Source organism: Dipteris shenzhenensis, chromosome 13 (genome assembly GCF_047967505.1).
Source record: "Dipteris shenzhenensis isolate YYH24624 ecotype China chromosome 13, Dip_SZ_1.0, whole genome shotgun sequence".
Lineage (NCBI taxonomy): Eukaryota > Viridiplantae > Streptophyta > Polypodiopsida > Gleicheniales > Dipteridaceae > Dipteris > Dipteris shenzhenensis.
The window spans coordinates 21,319,756-21,338,940 of NC_141608.1; the positions used below are offsets into that span (position 1 = coordinate 21,319,756).

Here is a 19,185-nt window from a genome sequence, read left to right on the forward strand (position 1 = left end):
ATTTTTCCCAATTTACTTTTGCCACATCCTAAGCTCACTCAAGTCATCCTCTGGACGCATTAAGATCAAGATGAAAAGTGGATTACAAAGAAGATTGTCGTCTTCAACGGTTAAGGGGAGGTATCTATAATTCCATCAAAGGCCAGTACAACACAAGCGATTTCCCATTCCACGTGTCCCCTTCGCCAATGTTAACCGCCACTTCAACCAACCAGAACCTTACATGTGTCACCTCCCAACCTTGCATTGTGACGCCTGCTCTAGAGGACATTGGCATTAGGAGCCGGTTCCCAAGAGAAAACCGTGGCCATCTGACGGTTACTATAGATGGCTCTGGTGTCCACCCCGAGAATTGGCTCTCGGCATCAAGTCACCAATTTCCTCTTAAGAATCGACTGCTGGCACCTTTTCAGATGCTAGTGTGTGTGTGCTCCTCTCCTTGAAGCCAGTCTCACTGAATGGCCCTGGTGTCCTTCGGGGAATGGGCGGGGTACCAGTTGGCCCCGGGTTCCTTCCAAGAATCAGCAAGTGGCTCAGATTCTTTAGGCCTTTCCAGGTGCTCGCCCATTCCTTCGAGAAAGGCCTCTCCCCGAAACCATTCCCTGAAATGCCCTCAAATCAACCAAACCTTTCCCGAAGAAGAAGAGCAAAGCGATAGCTATGGCTGCTGCTGCAGCTCGTTTGATGCCCTTCTCCATCGCACCTTCTTCGCAGCTCAGCTATGGTGCTGCCTTCCTCACGCATCCCTCCTCTTCATCTCCTGCTCTTCCTACCCTCAATTTCTCCAAACAATCGTTCGAAGAATTTCTTCTCACTTCCCAGGAGTCTATTTGTGGCCAGGTACAGGAAATTTCCCCCCGCTTCTCTGCTTGTTTGCTACGGACAGAATCTTACCTCGGAGGTCTTTAGATTAAATGCTGTGTTCCAATTTTCGTCCTTAGCTGGCTGCAGTCGACGGGAGTGGAAAAGAGTTTTGCTACGACAAATGGCTGAGAGGAGATGATCCGTCTGCTGGGTAAGTCCAACAAGAAGCTTTCTTCGTGGACGACGTCTATTAATGTGTCTCAACAGGGTTTATCATGAACATTTCTTCCCTTCTTCGTTGGTGCAGATGAATGTCCAGAATGTCCATTTACATTTTGGTAAAAACTCAGTCAATCTTAAGAATATGAGCCCTGCCCGAGCAACCAATGATTTTTTAAAACGCCGCATGGCAGATGATGAAGCGATCAAGGGTATTTATCATTGATTGCTAATACGGATAGAAGGTTTTAGCAGGTGTGAACATCGAAATGTCGTAGAGTGTTCTGTAATAAAGAATCAGGTGCAACTTATACTATCGAATTGCATAAATCGCCTGTCTTCTTGTCAGTACTTGAGCTTATTTCGTGAAGAACTCGTGAGATTCACTATAATAGAGCGTTCCGGTTCTTTTGCCTTCTACTATTTATGAAATGCCCTCCAGCTTTGCCAATGGTGGGCCCACCCTACTCTATTACAGCAAATCTCACGAGTTTTTTTTTTGCAATCCAATCCTTTTGCCTTCACCTATGTATGAGTTGCCCCCTAGATGTGTGCTCATGATAGGTAGGTACAATCCTGCGGTGCATTGCAGACCACCTGAAGCTTCTCTGAGGAATGTCTGTATTCTTTTTTTAGCAGAGAAAATTTGTTTAAAATTATCTAAAACATAAGTACATTTTAAGTAGAACAATCTTTTTTCCAAATGTCTTTCTTTGCCTTAGCTTTAAACCTCACCATATAGCAAACTATGGAATGGTAAACATTTATCGTTCGCCTTTGGCTAGGATCAAACATGCCACTTTTCCAAAAGACAGTATGTAGCCTGAAAAAAGAATAACTCTGCATACTAGCAGCAGATAGACCAGCACCAGATAAAAGCAGGGAAGATCTGCATCAAATGGTGTCCATGAGTTCCAGTATGAAGTTGTACAGTTCTTGATCTCTGTCCATCAGAGCTGTCAGTTGCTGCTGGGTCTTTGTGATTTCTGCTTTGACTGTCTTCCTGTGGAACCAAGCCGTGAACATAGCTTCAGGATTAGTATCCTCATTAATAAAAAAGAAATTATCCCTAGATGCCCAGATGAACCAGAGTGCATGTGCTCTGATTTCTGTCCATTGGTCTTGCAAGAATCTTCGACAATAATTGCACTCCAATTCAGAGGCTCTCCTCTAGTATATGGACTGTCTTCCATACATTTCTGGCAGGAGAGTGTACCACAAAAGGCGGAAGACATTTTACACTTTCCATCTGATTTTCAAATCCTGAGACTTCTACCACTAGTCCACTCTAGGCATGGATTTGAGCCACATCAGCTCAACTTCTGACCCATAGTATCCTGGAGTCTGCTTTCTTCCACCGCTGGTTGAGAGCAAAGATGAAATCTGAGTTATCGGTCTTGGGGATAGGGATGGGAAGGATAGAGTTAGATCCAACCTAGTAGTGGAGTTGGGATCCAATATTGGCGGGCAACCAGGGCTATTACTATAAGTGTGGTAGTCATCCTTGCTATTGGAGCAAATGCTTCATCATAATCTACCCCCTCTGGTGTTACAGCTCATCTTTCTCTAGAACCTCGTCCTCCTCCTCTACCATTTGCTCAATGGCAAATCTAGGTGCCCTTGGGGAAACTTTTGAAGCATCAGATCATGGTTGTACTTTCTCATCTCTTGGAAGATAACGGCATGACGTACCACCAATTGTTTCTGTTTTGGGTCATAGAAGTGGTAGGCTTGGGATTCTCGCTCGAACCTACGAACATGCATTTCCTACTTTTGGGATCCGACCTATTCTCGTCTGCTTTGTTCACATGGGCATACGCATCAGAACTAAAAACTTTTAAACTAGCAAAAATAGGCTTCTTACCATAATATGACTCATAAGGAGCCTTCCTTTCATACTGCTTTGGTCTTTGACCTGTTTCTCCACATAGACTGCCTCACCCTAGACAGTATGTGCAAGTCTTGCTTGAAGCTTACATATTCCCAGTTCTGTAATTACCTTGTTCTTCCTCTCAGCCACCCTGTCATGCTGGGATATATGCATTGTAGTTAGCTGACTTGACTCTCTTGATTCCGTGCTTCTTGCAGTGTAAGCCTTAAAATTTCCTGAAGTGAACTACCCCCCCACTGTAAAACAGTCTGTGGTAGATAGATTTTTCCGTAGATCTGGGCCCAACTGGGTCCCCTGCAATGCCTATATGTAGGCCTCATATGCAGCCTAAATCTGGCTGCCATTACACTGCAGTAGGCCCTCGCACCACATGTTTGCAGATCTGCTGCCCATAGACAACAACAAATTTTCCCCACCTTGAACTTTTACAAACTATCCAGGTACACTTCGTCCACGTCCTAGTCATATAGGGTGGGGCATGTAGGCTTTTTTCCATGTACTGGTCAACGTAGGATGGAGCAGTGACCTCCAACAGAACCGGGATTGGATCTCCAACCATACTTTCAGCAACGTATGTCGAGGATCATCCGCACTTTCCTGAAACTTAATTGCACTAGCTTTGCTTACCCTAGCAAAGTATGCCCAAGGGGGTTTGCAAATGAGACTGCATTTCCTCATTCCACAAAAAAAGAGATACAAGACCTGTGACTCTTGAACAAAGTTTCTAGGACCCTAACTCTTAACAGTTTGACTAATACAACTGATTGATTGATTGAGTTTCTAGGACCCTAACTCCCAAGAGTTTCGAAAGAGAGTTTGATTGAGTATGCTTGTGCTTTCTAAGTTAGGATTGTAATTTTGCCTCTTTGTAGGAAGCGATACATAAGTGTAAAGGGTCCATTTAACTTTTTATGTTTTAAAAGAGAGAGAGAGAGAGAGAGAGAGAGAGAGATTTTATTCCTGTTTTTTTGAAGATTTTGTTTCTTGACTTGCTTGTTTATTTTGCTTAGTCACCTTCTTCCCTTCTTCTTTATTTCTTGTTTTCTTTATCTTTTGTTTATTTGACGTATTTTAGTAAGCACTAGGTTTGCCCAAGAGACTCTGCAGGTCTTTAGAAACCCAGTATAGCTGCTTATGCTTGGGCACTGATGACGACATAGTTGTTGCTTTGCTTGCTTAGTATGTCTTCCTTTTGTTTTTCATAAAAGTTTTTGTTTACCTGTTTTTTCTTCTCTTTCATTTTCTCTTTTATTTTCTATGTAGATTTTTTGTCTTTAGAACAACAAAAAATCTAAATTTGTATGATTGGACATATTCTAGTCTTACAAGGGTATATAATACAACTGATTATTGTAAAGTGATTTGATGCTCTAAATTCAATTTAATGCTTTTGAATAATGACCAATAGTAGAAAATTAAAAGGGTGTTCCCATAAGGTGTCCAATGCTTGTCCAAACATTCAGAGATAATGTCACGGGGACTTGGAAAAGTGATGTAAAGTATCTTTGTAACTCAACCCAACTTAACCTGGGGTTAACCATGGCTAAGTGTAGTAATGGTTTGGCTGTGAGGGACTGGCTAGAGGAAGTGCACGCTTCCTAGAAGTTCCTAGGGGCAAAGTCTAGGTGCACCACTAGGTCCTAGGGGCAAGGCAAAGGCTTTAAAGAGGGGTTTAAAGGTTGGGCCCAAGGACAACCAACGTTGTCCTTGGTATGGGGGTTAGGACTTTACTGAACGGGCAAATGGCAAGGAGGAGGTGCCATTTGTCATCCATGTGTATGCATGCCCTACCCCCACCTACCATCCCTCTCCTCTTACTCTCTAGAAGGCTTGGGCGTCTAGCAGAAGCTTCCTGTGGCTGTTTCATAGGATTTTGCTGCTGCTCTTGCTCTTTGGCTGCTGTTCTGACTCTCTCCCCAGCTCTTGCAAGCTCTAGAAGCAGCCCCGGCTGTTAGACCGCATCTTGAGCAGCTGTATGGCGTGGCACGGATCTCAAGGCGGCTTTTTGTTGTCACATTCCAGCCGTGTAGCAAATCCCACAAAACTCTGCAAAATCAACACTGAGTGAGCAAGCACTAGAGGGTAAAATCAGGATCTCTCCAACGTAATTCACAATCAAAAGCAGGGATTCTGTAGGACGTAGGCTCAAAAATAGCGATTGTGTTGGGGGAGTATCGATCTCCTCTAAAACTCCTCGTGGAGCAGACAAGACAATATTTGGAGGAGTCTGCAGTGATCAGGTGTCCTAGGGAAAAATCACAATTCCCTGGTGACTGAACCTGGAACAGGCTGAACTGCAGATTATGCAAGATCACCACCCAAACTGCAAAAGCAGTCAACGATTTCGTAAGGAATGTAGAATATTGCAAGGACCACACATTGGAGTAGAGAGAGAGCGATTTGGAGCTTCAGGTAGAGAGAGAGATGGCAGGAGTCTCTCTCTCTCTCACACATGCACGCATGCACCTTGTGCACATACAAACTGACTGAACCAAGTAACTAACTGCTGTAGGTTGAGTTTGACTTACAATGGCTTTAATATTTAAAAAAATCTCCTTATACCCCTCTACCCTTTATAGTCATTTTTAGAAGTCAATTGTTGGGCCTTTGGGGGACCGAAAAACCTGAGCTAGATTTTGCATACAGGTTCTGTACAAGTGCACGGAGGTTTGACCAAAGCCTGGTGTATAATGATTAATTCTAAACTAGATATGACTCGTCTTAATTTACCATAATTGCTAAGTGGCCTTGATACTTCATATAGTCTTGTATTTCCCATAAGACTGTGTGTCCTGGTGATGTTACAAACACCTTCGGTGCACCGTGGTGGGAGCCTTGGTGTGTTGGGGACAATAGATGTCCTAGATAAGTGATCAACCAATCTGCATGCTGGTTGATGTGAACTAGTACATGGCCAGGCGGAGGGCGATCCATTACCAACCTGGGTGTGTCCTAGCTGTCCAACTATATGCTACAAAGGTGTTATTTTACATTTTATATAAGCCATGCAAAGATGTGACCAAACCTCGTAAACTAGTGGCACCACATGCTTGGCTTAAAAAGACAAATTAAGGCTGTATACCTTGAATGTGTGCTGAATAAGCTGTCCATTTGTAGAGAATGCTTATAGCACAATCTAACATTTGCTTAGTCCCACTTTTTTCTGGAGCTTCTGCTGGTGAGCCTTAACATGCCTTTGAATCTGTATTATCCTTATTACTGTCTTCCCAGCTATGGTATTACAAGGGTGCTTGAGGAGGGTAACTTGATGGAGAAGGCAGCGGCAAACGTATCTATCATTCATGGTCACCTTAGCGAAGCAAGGGCCAAGGCAGGTGAGCTTGCATACCCTTTAGTTAGCATCTGGACATCCAGTTCCAGATTTCCTGGATATTTATGTGAAATGTAGGTTTCTTCAAGTGGTTGTCTGAGGCTTAGATTGTGTCAAGCTTACTTTACATGGCCTGGCTTTCTGACAAGAACTAGAGGTCTGCACATGGTAAGGTGAAGAGGCTTGCCATTTTTCAAACTAAAGCATCAAAAGTTGTTGTAACCTTACAAATTTAGCCTGGATGCCTAATTTTACAGAGAGCTTGTCAAGCTCAACTGTAGGTATTCTCTTTCATGCAGGCCATGAGTGCACGGGGACGCAATGTAGAAACTGGCTCCAAATATTTTGCTGGGGCATTATCTTTGGTTTTCCATCCTATCAGTCCACACATCCCAACTTTCCGATCTGATATCCGTTATTTTGAGGTGATTACATTCAGCTATTTTTTTTAAAAAGTTGACCAAGCGAGCTCTCTCTATCCTTATAGCATATTCCTTACTAATTGTCTCTGCTCTTGGTCAGGTGGGACACACTGGATGGTTTGGAGGCGGTGCTGATCTAACACCATGTTGTAAGCTTTCGTCACAATTGTGTTTTGAAAATCTTATTATGGTGCTTAAAGTTTGAAAGTGTTTGGTACTTTGAATGATAACATTTAATTGTGCTGCAGATTTGGATGAAGAGGATGCACATTTTTTCCATCATTTTTTAAAGCAGATTTGTGATCTGTATGATTCCAGTCTGTATCCTCGTTCCAAGGCTGCTTGTGATTCTTATTTCTTCCTTCCTGCAAGGAAAGAACATCGTGGCATTGGAGGAATCTTCTTTGATGATTTAGAAACATTTCCTGTTTCAATCGATACACAACAATTATATGAGGAAGATGAGGTGGCCAGAGTGAACAACAGAGCTCAAGTGTTTGATTTTGTGAGCAAGCTGGCCAACGGGTTCTTATCCAGCTACTTGCCCATCATTCAGAGAAAGAAGGGATTACCATATACTGATAGAGAAAGGCAGTGGCAGCTTCTCCGCCGTGGAAGATATCTGGAGTTTAACTTGCTATATGACCGTGGAGTAAAGTTCGGTCTTGATGGTGGGCGGATAGAATCGATCATGGTGTCAGGTGAGACAAAGGCTTGACTTTTTTTGTGTGCAAGGGGTTTTTGCTTTTGGATCTCAGGTCTGAGAATCACTGAGTTCAAAAGTTTTAAGTTTGCTTCCAACATTGCAATTGCATTTGTGGCCTAGAGAACAGGCATGTATCTCATGGCACAGCTTCACCTCCGGAGTCCCAACAGAAACTCAGTACGAAGACCTTTGTATAAATGTATGCTCAAGCATGTGTGGGTGTATGGATTTGTATGTGTGAGAGCATATGCTTATAATACGGTCCTCACCCACCGTTGGGCACTGATGACGTCGGTGGGGATGTCATAGTAGCTAGTCCCTGCTATGGGTGATGGGTTTATGGTTTTCAGCCTGACTATCATGAGATTGAAACTGTACGGTGTTCTGTTTTTAAGGGTTGAGTTTGGGCATGTTCCTGAATTCATCTAGATATATGTATTTCATGCCTAGCACAGAATTTAGAACTTTCCAAATGTCTTTCTTTGCCTTAGCTTTAAACCTCACCATATAGCAAACTATGGAATGGTAAACATTTATCTTTCTCCTTTGGCTAGGATCAGCATGCCACCTTTCCAAAAGAGGTTAGACCTTCTGAAGCACTCCCTTAATACAAGCTAGGATAATGAACATTTATCTTTCTTTTTGTGGCTAGGGACAAACATCCTTCCAGGAGTGGTTAGATCTTATGATACTTAGTCTTCTCAAGCATTGTTGGCCAAATACTTGGGAGTTCCGGAAAAATAGAAGATCCCTACATGGTATCATATGGAATCCAAACATAACCTAAAGGATTCAGGCAGGAACCTCTTTCAAAGCCTTGACCTTGTCTCAGAAGCCATGAACAATTTGTGAGTTTGGAGGGATATCGAGACCACTTTCCATTAAAAACAACACTTTAAAGGTACTAGTGAAAGCACCAAGCTTGTGGGCTCTGGTTTTTAAGGATGAGCAAGCTTGGGGCAGCTGCAACAGTGAATTGGCATCTCTACTGGTTTGTATGTGCACACATGCACATGCACAGGCGCACTCACACCCTTACCTCATGTGATCTCAGTATGCCAAGATATAACGGTCTTCAGTGACCCAGGGTATATGTTTATGCATAAGTGGAGCTGTGTGAGCATATGCATGTACTTGTTTACATGGCTGTGTGCGCACACACGGACGTGCATAACATAAACATATACAAGATCACTTACTCATTCACCAATGTTTACATGCACCCTCTATACTTGTCTTGTATGTTTTTTCTGGCCTTATTAACGGGGCTCTTTGTTGTAGTAAGTTGTCCTTAGTGTTTGCACCTCTTCCAGAGGTGTCCAGGCAGCATGAGCTCTTTGGAGTCTCCAAATGCTTGGCTAGTAGTTCTGTACATGTAGGTAAAAGGAAAAAATCAGTGGTGCATTCACACTGACATCTTTTTGGTGGCGATAGGGCACAGGACTTTGTGGGTTTGACTTGTTTAAATGAACTTGCAGGGGCCTGGAGTTTTCTTTTTGGGCAGAATTTTTTTTTTTTTTTGGGCAGAAGGGCTAGGAGTTTTAAATGCTGAACCTTATGGCAGTTTCTCAAATACATGCAGTACTTTCGGATCAATGCCTTTTACTTGGCATTTGTATTTTTTAATAGTGCCCTGCTCCTATGCCTTTGATGTACTGGATGTAAACTTTTTCTTCTATCCCCATTGGGTTATCATGCCATGATTTTCTCCGCGTCCAGCTGATGAGCATCCACAAGCATTTCATTAGTTCAACACTACAGGTGCTATTTTTTGTTTCGAAGAGTGCATATTAAGCTGAGAGTGGAGACATGATTATTATTGCATGGCATTATTATCTGCTTATGGCTGTACCTAGACCATCCCTGTGTATTATGTATCAGGTCCACCTGGACTAACTTAAGCTCTGTGTGACTGTAGTGTATTGGCTTAAGTGGAGGTTTCCTCCCAAACGTCTTAGCCTTTTGCAATTTCTGAGGAGAAAATTTGTTAAAGGACCTGAAACTGTAGATAGTACTCTAGAACTACATTAGCAAGGTCCTTAAAAAATTTGACCATTTTGTGTTACCACTGGGATGCCCAAAAACACTACGGATTAAGTGCCCCTAGAAACAGGAGTCCTCTGATTAAGTGCCTTGTTCGTATGAGATTTTCCTACATTATTTTACCAACGTAAGTCTATATTTTATGTAGTCTAGTGTAAAGACTCTCTTGTATAGCAAAGTAGTGTGTGGTAGTCTCTCTATAATGAAATCGTTTGGTCTTCACAAGCAGTTGTAGCTTGAATGAAGATCTCCTTTAGTGCTAGCCTTCGTCATGGCCGAGTCTGCCCTTCACCTCCGGAGTGCTGACAGAAACTCAGTACAAAAATGGATGCTCAAGTGGTTTTGTATGTGTTTATACTATGGTCTACACCCACTGTTGGGCGCTGATGATGTCAGTGGGGATGTCATAGTAGCTAGTTCCTGCTATGCGTGATGGAGTTCATGGTTTTCAACCTTATGAGTGACTATCATGAGATTGAAACTGCACTATGTTGTGTTTTTAGAGGATGAGTTTGGGCATGTTCCTGGATTCATCTAGATATATGTTATAGTCTCTCTTTACTTTCGTCTGTTACCTCTTGTTATTTTTTCCAATTCTGCCTACTACATATGCTCCCTGCTCCCCCTTGACCAAAAGAAAAGAAAGAAAAGAAAGAAAAGAAAAGGGAAGAATAAATCTGCTCCCTTTTTATACCCATGTGGGTCATTTTAAGCTGCTGATCTATTGGGCATCGTCTTGGCAATGATGTGCACAAAGAAATGCAAATATACGCAACAGGACGACAATAATTAATATCAAAAGGGTTTTTGAATACTTAATTTGCAAATTTTAAATGCAGCTCCACCATTGATTTCTTGGAAATACAATGTTAAGCCGGAGATTGGCTCTTTGGAAGCGAAAATGCTCGAAGTGCTGGGATGTCCTCGTGAATGGGCATAAAGTGGAGGCTGGATTTATTTCTGGACTAGTCCTGTGACCAGTTTTTGTTACAGCAATGGGATCTCTTTGCGGAGTTTACTCTTGAATTTTCGGTACATAGCTACAAATTCTTGAAATCCTCACAATTTTCCCTGAATTTTTTGAGTCAAATCTTTATACACTGCTCAGAAATATGGAGTTCAGAAGAGGATCATGACGCAATTCCTGCATTGGGTTAAACTTTTTCTGTAGAAGTAAATGTATTCAATTCTGCATGACATTTGGTTTACCATAATCCTATATTGGGTTTGTATTATGCTGTTTTCTGTGAAATAAGTTTGTGGCAAGGTTTGCCATTTAGTAGTGAGCAATTGCGGTGCATCTGTTGTTGCTTTGAACTTCAACAGGCTTATTATTTTATCTTTTGAATGTAATGTTTTGCAATTGAAGTCAGAAATGCAGTCTTTGCTCTACCGATTATATGGCTATGGCAGTTGTGGGCCTTTATGAATTCTATTCATATGATTGTGTTGTTATTGCAATCTTTGAAATAAGCCTCAGAATTCAAGAATATGATGGAAAATTTAGTGGTTTAAATCTAGTATATGCAAATAAAGGAATCATGCGGGCTCTTAAAAAATTTGGGAAAAAAAAAGTGCATATTCATTTTTGGCTATGGATTTCTAACGAGGATTACAAGATGATTTGGCTGATACAAAGCTCTCAATATTCAAAGGATCAGTTTGGCGTGCATCATAATCTCTTGTTTAGAATGCTCATTCGAATGTTAATTGGCATAGTAGATGAATGTGAAATAAAGTGCATCAAGTGCTCATAGGATTTAAGAAGTGTTTGGACAAATGTTGTGTTCCATACATTGCTTCATCATCTATGCAAGTCAATTACAATTGACATTGTCATCCTCAAACCACTCTCACGCAACTATTCATTCATCACCTGTGTACCTATGCCTCAATGCCTCACATCTATCAACATTCTTCAAATTGTAAGAGCCCATGGCTCTACTAGAAATAGCAAATGGGAAGGATACTCAAACTAGTAGAAAGCATAAATCCCCTTATGAATGGCCACTCATCCTTTTCTTTTTCTCCTTGTAAAGCTTGTTGTGCACTCCACGTAGAGCATTTTGCTTTGTAGACATTCTAGAACCCCTTATGAATGACCACTCATCCTTTTTATACCCCTTGCAATGCTTGTTGTGTACTCCATGCTTGATGTCTAGTCGATGTTTAGCATTTTGCCTTCGATTCTACTTGATTGTCATTGAAGATTTCTTCTAAGAGGAAGTAATGATGAAAATTTTGGTATGGTTTTTTTGCCTACTTCTTGGTGCAGCAGTCATCACCTTCGAGTTGTCATTATGGGTTGGTCCAGATGATTCAAACTTTAGCTTGCAACTTCCTTTATTTTTGGTTCTCTTTGCTTGGTTTGCATCGTTGGATATCTTTTGCCTAGGGGTTTAGTTGTTCTCCTTCCTCATATTTAGTAGGGCATGGGGTAATTGTAGACTTTAGAGCATTTGTGGAAAAAGTGTTGAGAAGAACTTGGGCTCTAAATTTGGTCATTCCACCATGTCCAACCCATCAAGCTATTCCAAGGATGCAAACAAGACATTAGCAAACCTCTTCTCAAGCTCAAGGTCACTCCAAGAATTGGTTACTCCTTGAGGAATATGCGAAGTCCTTGGCTCCAATATAAGTTGAGGGCTTTTTAGGTCTTGGATCTTCTCCTCCAATTAATCTTCTTCTAGATTCAAGAGCCACATTGCTTGTCGTTAGAAAATTCTATTGTTGCTCCTCCTTTTGCATTCAAGGAACAAATAACATAGTTGGGTTCTTAGATGGAAGAACTCCAAGTGCAAGTTTCTGGTATCATGTTGTGCATTATTGAATCATCTTGCTCATGATTGCTCTTTTCTTTTGTAGGTTCATATTGGCATTCTTGGGATGCCTTCTTTACCCATGCTTCTTTTAGTAAACATTGATATTTTTCATTTAAGGTGATTCATGAGGTCAATAATGTGATGCAACATGTCACCTTTCATTTGGTTCTCGTTCACCGCTTGAAATAGGATCTTCATGTATTGAAATAAATTTCAAGTCTCACACAAGGCCAATGATCCTTACATGTATAAATCATAGCTCCTCATTGTTTTGCACGTGTGCCTATGGTTTGAATCGCCCATGGTCTTGAATGCGCTTATTAGCTATCTACTTATGGAAGACTTACATCATGCACATTGGCATAATGTCTTCTCATCTAGGTGATCAAAATGATTTTAAGTTTGCTCTACCAAACCCGAGGTGCTTGATGACACTTGTAAATCCCCAAACTTTCCTAGCATAATATTTACAAATATCGTTTTCATCCAAAAAGCTTCAAATAAAAAACCTTAACCATCAACATACTCTAGAAATAAAACCATAAATATCAAAATAACCATTGGTACAAAACAAGCATTGAAATAGCCATCGATAATAACAAAAAAATGTTAATAAAACTATCTACATATGATGCTTATATCAATGCTTATATAAAGAATGGACAAAAAAATGTGGCCCCATGCCTTTTGGAGTAGGTGAGAAGCCTCTTTGAGGCTAGAAAAAGACTAAACCTTTTGCATATTTGGCCAACATCTTACATCAGATTCCAATTAAAGTGTAGTAGAAGATGAAGAGAGGAGGAAGGAGGCGAGGCTGCGAAGGAGAGCAGGCTGGTGGAGATGAGTGACAGCCAGCACATAGGGAGGGAGGCTGTAGAGATGAAGAAGTGAAGCATAGTCTAGATAAGTCTAATCAAAGAGAAGACTAGTCGAAAGGGGATACACTTTACCATATTGACATTTAATCTCACATTAACCATACTAACTTGGCTTCATTTGTCATGCGGGGGTGGGGCTAATTGATTAACCTAAGGTTATCCCATGCGAATCGATTAGTGTCTATTTGGCACCTATTCGCTTAAGTTAATGGCGTCTCACCCATGCGGCCTCCACTACTAATTAATCAATTATATTTTTAGGAACGGGGTGGGCAGCTATGTATTAGATGGGCACATTCATACTAGTGAGATTACATGGGCACATTACACAAAGATAAGCCACAAAAGATAAGCGGCCGCTAGTCAGATGAACGGTACTCTAAGCTCAACAATGCCGCTGCTGTATCCGTTCGGCTTTTGGTAGCTGCCTGAAAGTGTGATCAAGTTTTTGCTTCTGAAAAACCAATCTCCGCTGTTCCGAGTGTCGCGCGCCTCGCGAATGCTGTATGGGTAGACATTCCCATAAATGGCATCGGACAGAGCATCGTCAAAATATAACTGCGTCGTGTCGTTGTACGTGACGCTGCCTTTCTTTGCGTACAGACGAACCCTCAGATGTAGATGAACGGCACGCCGTCTATACCAACCTGCAAAAGACGGCACAGGATTATTGATTCAAGGCAAAGACTCGCTTACTAGGCTGGGTGGCGTACAACGTAAAAACCAATCCAAGGTTGAAGCTTTGAGAGCGGAGTAGCGTACCAGGATAGATGGTGTAGAACTTCGCGTAGCCAGTTTCGTTGGTGATCTGATAGCCTCGCAGCCACTTCTTGCCGTTAGTTCGTAGAGCTCTCACGTCGCTGTAGAGACCGTCATATCGACAGTGCCAGAGATCTACCCGTGCATTCGAGATGGGAACACACCCACCGTCGCGAGTAACATTTGCTTCCACGACCCTCAAGGTGAGGTTGAGGGGTACGCCGTAGGACACGCTATCTCGCAGATGGGCGGTATGTATATCATCCTCATACCAGTAGGGGCCGGGGATCTGTTCGAAGACAGTGGTGCAATTGGCAGCAGAAACGTAGAAGAAACGGGGGGAGAGTGATGCGGGGGTGCAGAAGAACAAGAGGAGGGAGAAGAATTGAAGCAGGAAAGAAGGCAGGAGTTGCATCTTCATCGTGTTCATGATTCCCGGACGGAATATGGAGATGAAAGTTCATGAATTTATGGCATTGGAAACATAGATGTTCGTCTACATATATTTGATACTCCATCGTGTTCACATCTGAAAGTTCATCACTTCATGGCCTTAACGGTATTGAAAACATAGACATCGATGTACGTCTATATCGAGGGAAAAGCTGATGCTTGTATGTATTTAGCACTGGCTCTGCAACGTGTGCTTTTAAGGTGCTCTCTTAAAAAGTTGTACCCTCCCTTGATAACAAAAATCTATTATGGTTTGAGTAGTTGAGCTAACCTCTTAAATGCTAGAAAGCGTCCCTGCCACAACGAGCAGATTAAACACAGAGAGCCTCGAAGGTTCTCGCTCGCGGCCATGGAACACCTATTTCATTAATTTTGGACTCGTGCGTTGTTCAAATTCATTTTGTGAGATAATTTTGGATAAAACATTTTAAAAAAAGAGGCTCTTATAAAACAAAACATTGAGTCAAAAAGGAAGATTTTAAAAAATCAAATTAGAAAAAATGACGTGAGATGTTATTAAAACTAGAGTACATTAAAAATAGAGGACATCACATTGTTAAAAGAGACAAAAAGTAAGATTTTAAAAAATCAAATTAAAAAAAATGGCGTGACATGTTATTAAAACTAGAGTACATTTCAAAAAGAGCACATCACATTTGTACAAGAAGTAGATCATATAACTCAAAGCCATATGGTGTCAAAAAACACCTTAATACAGTAGAAGATCTCATCATTGGTCTCTCTTATCTTCTCAACAACCCAATCTTTCACTGCCTCCACAGCTGTATCCTTAACATAATTACATGCAAAGAAGAAATTTAAGCAATCACAAATTGTTTCTTTATAATTTGTCTGAGAGGCTCTTATTGTTCTCTCAGCATCCGCATCAAATCGCCCATGATGAGAGCTGCGATAACGCAGATTACTTAAGAAGTCTAAGAGATCTTGTCGTGCTTTTATCATACGTCTTAAAAGTCTTTCACTCTCTGCTATCTTGAGAGTCTCCTCCCTCTCTGCGTGCCTTTGTGCATCAAATTCCTCTCTCTCCATGTGTGTCAAAGGAGAACCTTGTCGAATTCTGGCCTCTCTCTGTGCTCCTTGGTCAGCAATCCATTCTTTGAGATTGTTAATTCCGAACTCCATATCTTCGACAATGCCAAGGACATCCATGGGTAGCGAGATGATAAAAAAAGGGAGATGGACTACGATGCAAGAAAGAAGAGAGTGTCTGTGGAAGGACTAGGATGGAAAAAGAATACAAGTTAATGAGAAGCACTAGGATGGATGAAAGAAGAGAGTGTTTGTGGAAGAACTAGGATAGAAGAATACAAGTTATCAGGATCGATGAAAGAAGAGAGTGTTTGTGGAAGGACTAGGATAGAAGAATACAAGTTACTCAGAAGGACTAGGATGTAAGAAATAAGAGAGTGTTTGTGGAAGGACTAGGATGGAAGAATACAAGTGCACTAAGGCACGATGTGTTCACTATGATAAGGATAAGGGTTGGAATAAAGTGAGAGAAGCATTGGTAATGCTCTACTTTAAGTGAGTGGAGATTGTTCAACTGAATAAAATTTTGCGGAGCATTGGGAATGCTGTACTTTAAGTGAGTGGAGCATTGGGAATTGATACTTGCGAGTGAAATATATTACAAGTGAGAGAGAGAGAGAGCGATATGATAAGGATAAGGGTTGGAATAAAGTGAGAGAAGCATTGGGAATGCTCTACTTTAAGTGAGTGGAGATGATAAGGATAAGGATTGAAATAAAGTGAGAGAAGCATTGGGAATGCTCTACTTTAAGTGAGTGGAGACTGTCCAACTGAATAAAATTCTCATCACACAAGGATTTATTTCCAAATAATCACATCATCACACATTCATATAATAAAATTGTGTGCATGAAGAAATATATTACAAATATTACATCATCACATATTCATATCAAAATTCTCATCACACAAGGATTTATTTCCAAATAATCACATCATCACACATTCATATCATAAAATTGTGTGCATGAAGAAATATATTACAAATATTACATCATCACATATTCATATCAAAATTCTCATCACACAAGGACTTATTTCCAAATAATCACATCATCACACATTCATATCATAAAATTGTGTGCATGAAGAAATATATTACAAATATTACATCATCACATATTCATATCAAAATTCTCATCACACAAGGATTTATTTTCAAATAATCACATCATCACACATTCATATCATAAAATTGTGTGCATGAAATAATTATATAAATATCATCAGTAAATGCCACTTAAGTAATAAGTCACAAATTGGTGTATAATCAACAAAAACTACAAACACAACATCATACATGCATCACAACTCTTCTGATGCTTCTAGTGGAGACTGTGGCAACTCTTCTGATGCTTCCAATGGAGGCTGTGGTGCTCTAGATGTACACTCAGTCTCTACTTCTTCTGTAGTATGTAGTGCTTTCAGAGTAGACTCAGTATCCTCTTCCTTAAATGCAAGCAGAGGCTGTGGCAACTCTTCTGATGCTTCCAGTGGAGGCTGTGGTGCTGTAGGTGTACACTGGGTCTCTACTTCTTCTATAGTATGCAGTGCTTTCATAATAGACTCAGTCTCCTCTTCCTTAAATGCAAGCTCTGATATTGCTTCAGTTGCACGTTGTATTCTAATGGCAGCAATTAGGTCTCGAATAATTTCAGCCCTAAACAATTGTATATCCTCCTCTGAATATTTGAGCTCCAAAGAGTCTTCCGATGAGATCTGTGGCTTAAGTGAGAAAATTTCTTTGAAAATCCAACATGCAGTTGTAGGCAACTCTCCACCCACAACTATGCCCATCTTCCTGCTCTACTACTAAATGCTTTTGGAAGTCTACTGAGTCTTTGCCCATCTTCCTGCTCTACTACTAAATGCTTTTGGAAGTCTACTGAGTCTTTGTACTATCCTGTTTCTCTAATAGCAGATACCAACTTCTCAATCGACCTGCTCATCATGACATATTAAAAAAACTTAGTGTGTCTATTACATAAGGTATATAATATAGAAGTAACAACAGACTAATAGAATACTTACGTTTGCACTGAGCCATGAAAGCCTGCAATCGAGTTAACAAACCAACAATAGTTGTCTTCAAGGTCCCAAACCACCAGACTCCAATGTTCCCTACACGAATAATTAAGAACCATTATTATTTAATACAATGTTGCCAGTATAAGATGAAAATAAAGGTTGCCATGATACTTACATCTCGTGATATGTCATAAATAGGACTCGTACGCCATGTAAACGTAAAGGCTGTAACCATTTCCAAACATCGGCTATTGTCTTTCTGCTATCGCTAAGTATAGAAGAAAGGAGGGAATCCAACATATACACACGGTTTTGTACGGCTCTACCAAATCGTGAGATAACTATACTGCACCAACAAATAAATGAATATTAGCTTATTAGATTTAATCAAAATATTGAATTATCAAGCAGAACAAAAGTTTGTATCAAACCTGAGAATGGCCATCATAACATTGTTATTGACCTCATTTGAAGCTCTAGAGAGAATTAAAATCTCCTCTCCCCCAAATTCAAGATACTGAGGTCTATGTTGAATCATAACCCTAACATTAAAAGAGCTTTCCAATTCTTCCAATGAAGCCATGTTTGTACAGTTGAGGTCTTCTATCCTCTTTAACTCTTTGACAGCATTCATTTCGCAATCAATGATTGATCGAATGGTACATGTTATAAATGCATAGAGATGCAAATCCGTATATGTTGATAGTGTGGTGTCATTTTGTATCTCAAAAATTTGACCAAGTACCAAAAAGCAATTGTAGCCCACCCTCCATCCACAATTATAGATGTGGCTATTCTCTTGATATGATACCTGACATGTTATATACTCTATTTGTTGTGCCAAGTCACATTGCCGCATTACTAGGTTGATAGCACCTACTAACTTTCGAGCTGATCTGCACATCAAAACATATAACAATAGTGAATATGTGCATTTCATATCAATGTACATGTCAAGAAGTGACAACAAGTGTAGTCTATACTTACTCTAACACATTGCCATGGATGGATGTCATTGAGTTGGCAAAGAAGCACTTATTCGCAAGGATGTCCACGACTACCAGACTCCAATGTAAGCTGCATTATCAATAAAGAATAATTACTGTGTTTGAGACAATTTTAGCAATGCAATAGAAAAAACAAGTAGGGTTTGATGCTTACTTCTCATAATATGCTGTAAAAATAACTCGTGCGTCATTCATAGGAACGTGCTTCAACCACTTGCAAACATCCTGTATGGTTTTTTCTTTGTTGCTAAGCACTTCCGAAATACGAGGATCGAGCATATATGAAACGCTTTGTATATTTTGCGGAAAATTTGCTATAACATTACTATATTAAAAAAAAAAGTATTAGCTTCTTGGGTTTAATTAAAATAAGCAAAGTATAAAGCCAAAGAAAAGGCTGCATCAAACCTGAGGATGGTTGTAATGACTTTGACATTAACCTCTTTCTTAGGATTCAAGAGGATTGAAATCTTTTCTTCACCAAATTCAAAAAAATGAGGTTGTTGTCGAATTAACAAGATAGCGGTCAATGAACTTCCAATCTGCTCCAATAGATTCATATTTTCATGACTCATCTTATTGAGAGAGTAGACTACATCGTATTCTTCTTCACTTGCTATGTCCTCCACATCCTCCTTCTGCCATAAAAATATAAAAAAGTTATGCGATGTACACATCCCAAATAAAGGCTTAAATAAGCAGATAAAGTTTCATACATGCTCTCATTAGAGTGAGTCTCTCCTCCGCTTGGAGCAAAAATTTAAAAAGGTTT

At 40.4% G+C, this 19,185-nt stretch overlaps 2 protein-coding genes across 3 annotated transcripts; one reads left to right on the plus strand and one right to left on the minus strand.

The window, feature by feature from the left end:
• Positions 1-568: 568 nt before the first annotated feature.
• LOC147895158 (uncharacterized) lies at positions 569-10,683 on the plus strand. Of its 2 annotated transcripts, XM_087383733.1 has the most exons (7): positions 569-840; positions 942-1,015; positions 6,146-6,245; positions 6,545-6,670; positions 6,768-6,816; positions 6,916-7,368; positions 10,256-10,683. In XM_087383733.1, the coding sequence occupies exons 1-7, from the start codon at positions 661-663 to the stop codon at positions 10,354-10,356; spliced, it is 1,083 nt and encodes a 360-aa protein (XP_087239859.1). In that variant the 5' UTR covers positions 569-660; the 3' UTR covers positions 10,357-10,683. The 2 variants fall into 2 exon arrangements, with proteins under 2 accessions (XP_087239859.1, XP_087239860.1); XM_087383734.1 differs by lacking the exons at positions 6,545-6,670; positions 6,768-6,816 and having other exon boundaries at positions 6,146-6,249.
• Positions 10,684-13,185: 2,502 nt separating this feature from the next.
• On the minus strand, positions 13,186-14,342 carry LOC147895159 (uncharacterized). The gene is made up of 2 exons (XM_087384196.1): positions 13,879-14,342; positions 13,186-13,763 (listed from the first exon to the last, which is right to left on the minus strand). The coding sequence occupies exons 1-2, from the start codon at positions 14,303-14,305 to the stop codon at positions 13,480-13,482; spliced, it is 711 nt and encodes a 236-aa protein (XP_087240322.1). The 5' UTR covers positions 14,306-14,342; the 3' UTR covers positions 13,186-13,479.
• Between the last annotated feature and the right edge of the window lie 4,843 nt (positions 14,343-19,185).

Coding starts and splice junctions, on each gene's coding strand:
- LOC147895158 (XM_087383733.1), top strand. CDS start 661: ATGGCTGCTGCTGCAGCTCGTTTGATGCCCTTCTCCATCGCACCTTCT. Junction 841..941: donor AGGAGTCTATTTGTGGCCAG/GTACAGGAAATT, acceptor TTTCGTCCTTAG/CTGGCTGCAGTCGACGGGAG. Junction 6,817..6,915: donor TGCTGATCTAACACCATGTT/GTAAGCTTTCGT, acceptor ATTGTGCTGCAG/ATTTGGATGAAGAGGATGCA.
- LOC147895159 (XM_087384196.1), bottom strand. CDS start 14,305: ATGAACACGATGAAGATGCAACTCCTGCCTTCTTTCCTGCTTCAATTC. Junction 13,764..13,878: donor GTTCTACACCATCTATCCTG/GTACGCTACTCC, acceptor CGTCTTTTGCAG/GTTGGTATAGACGGCGTGCC.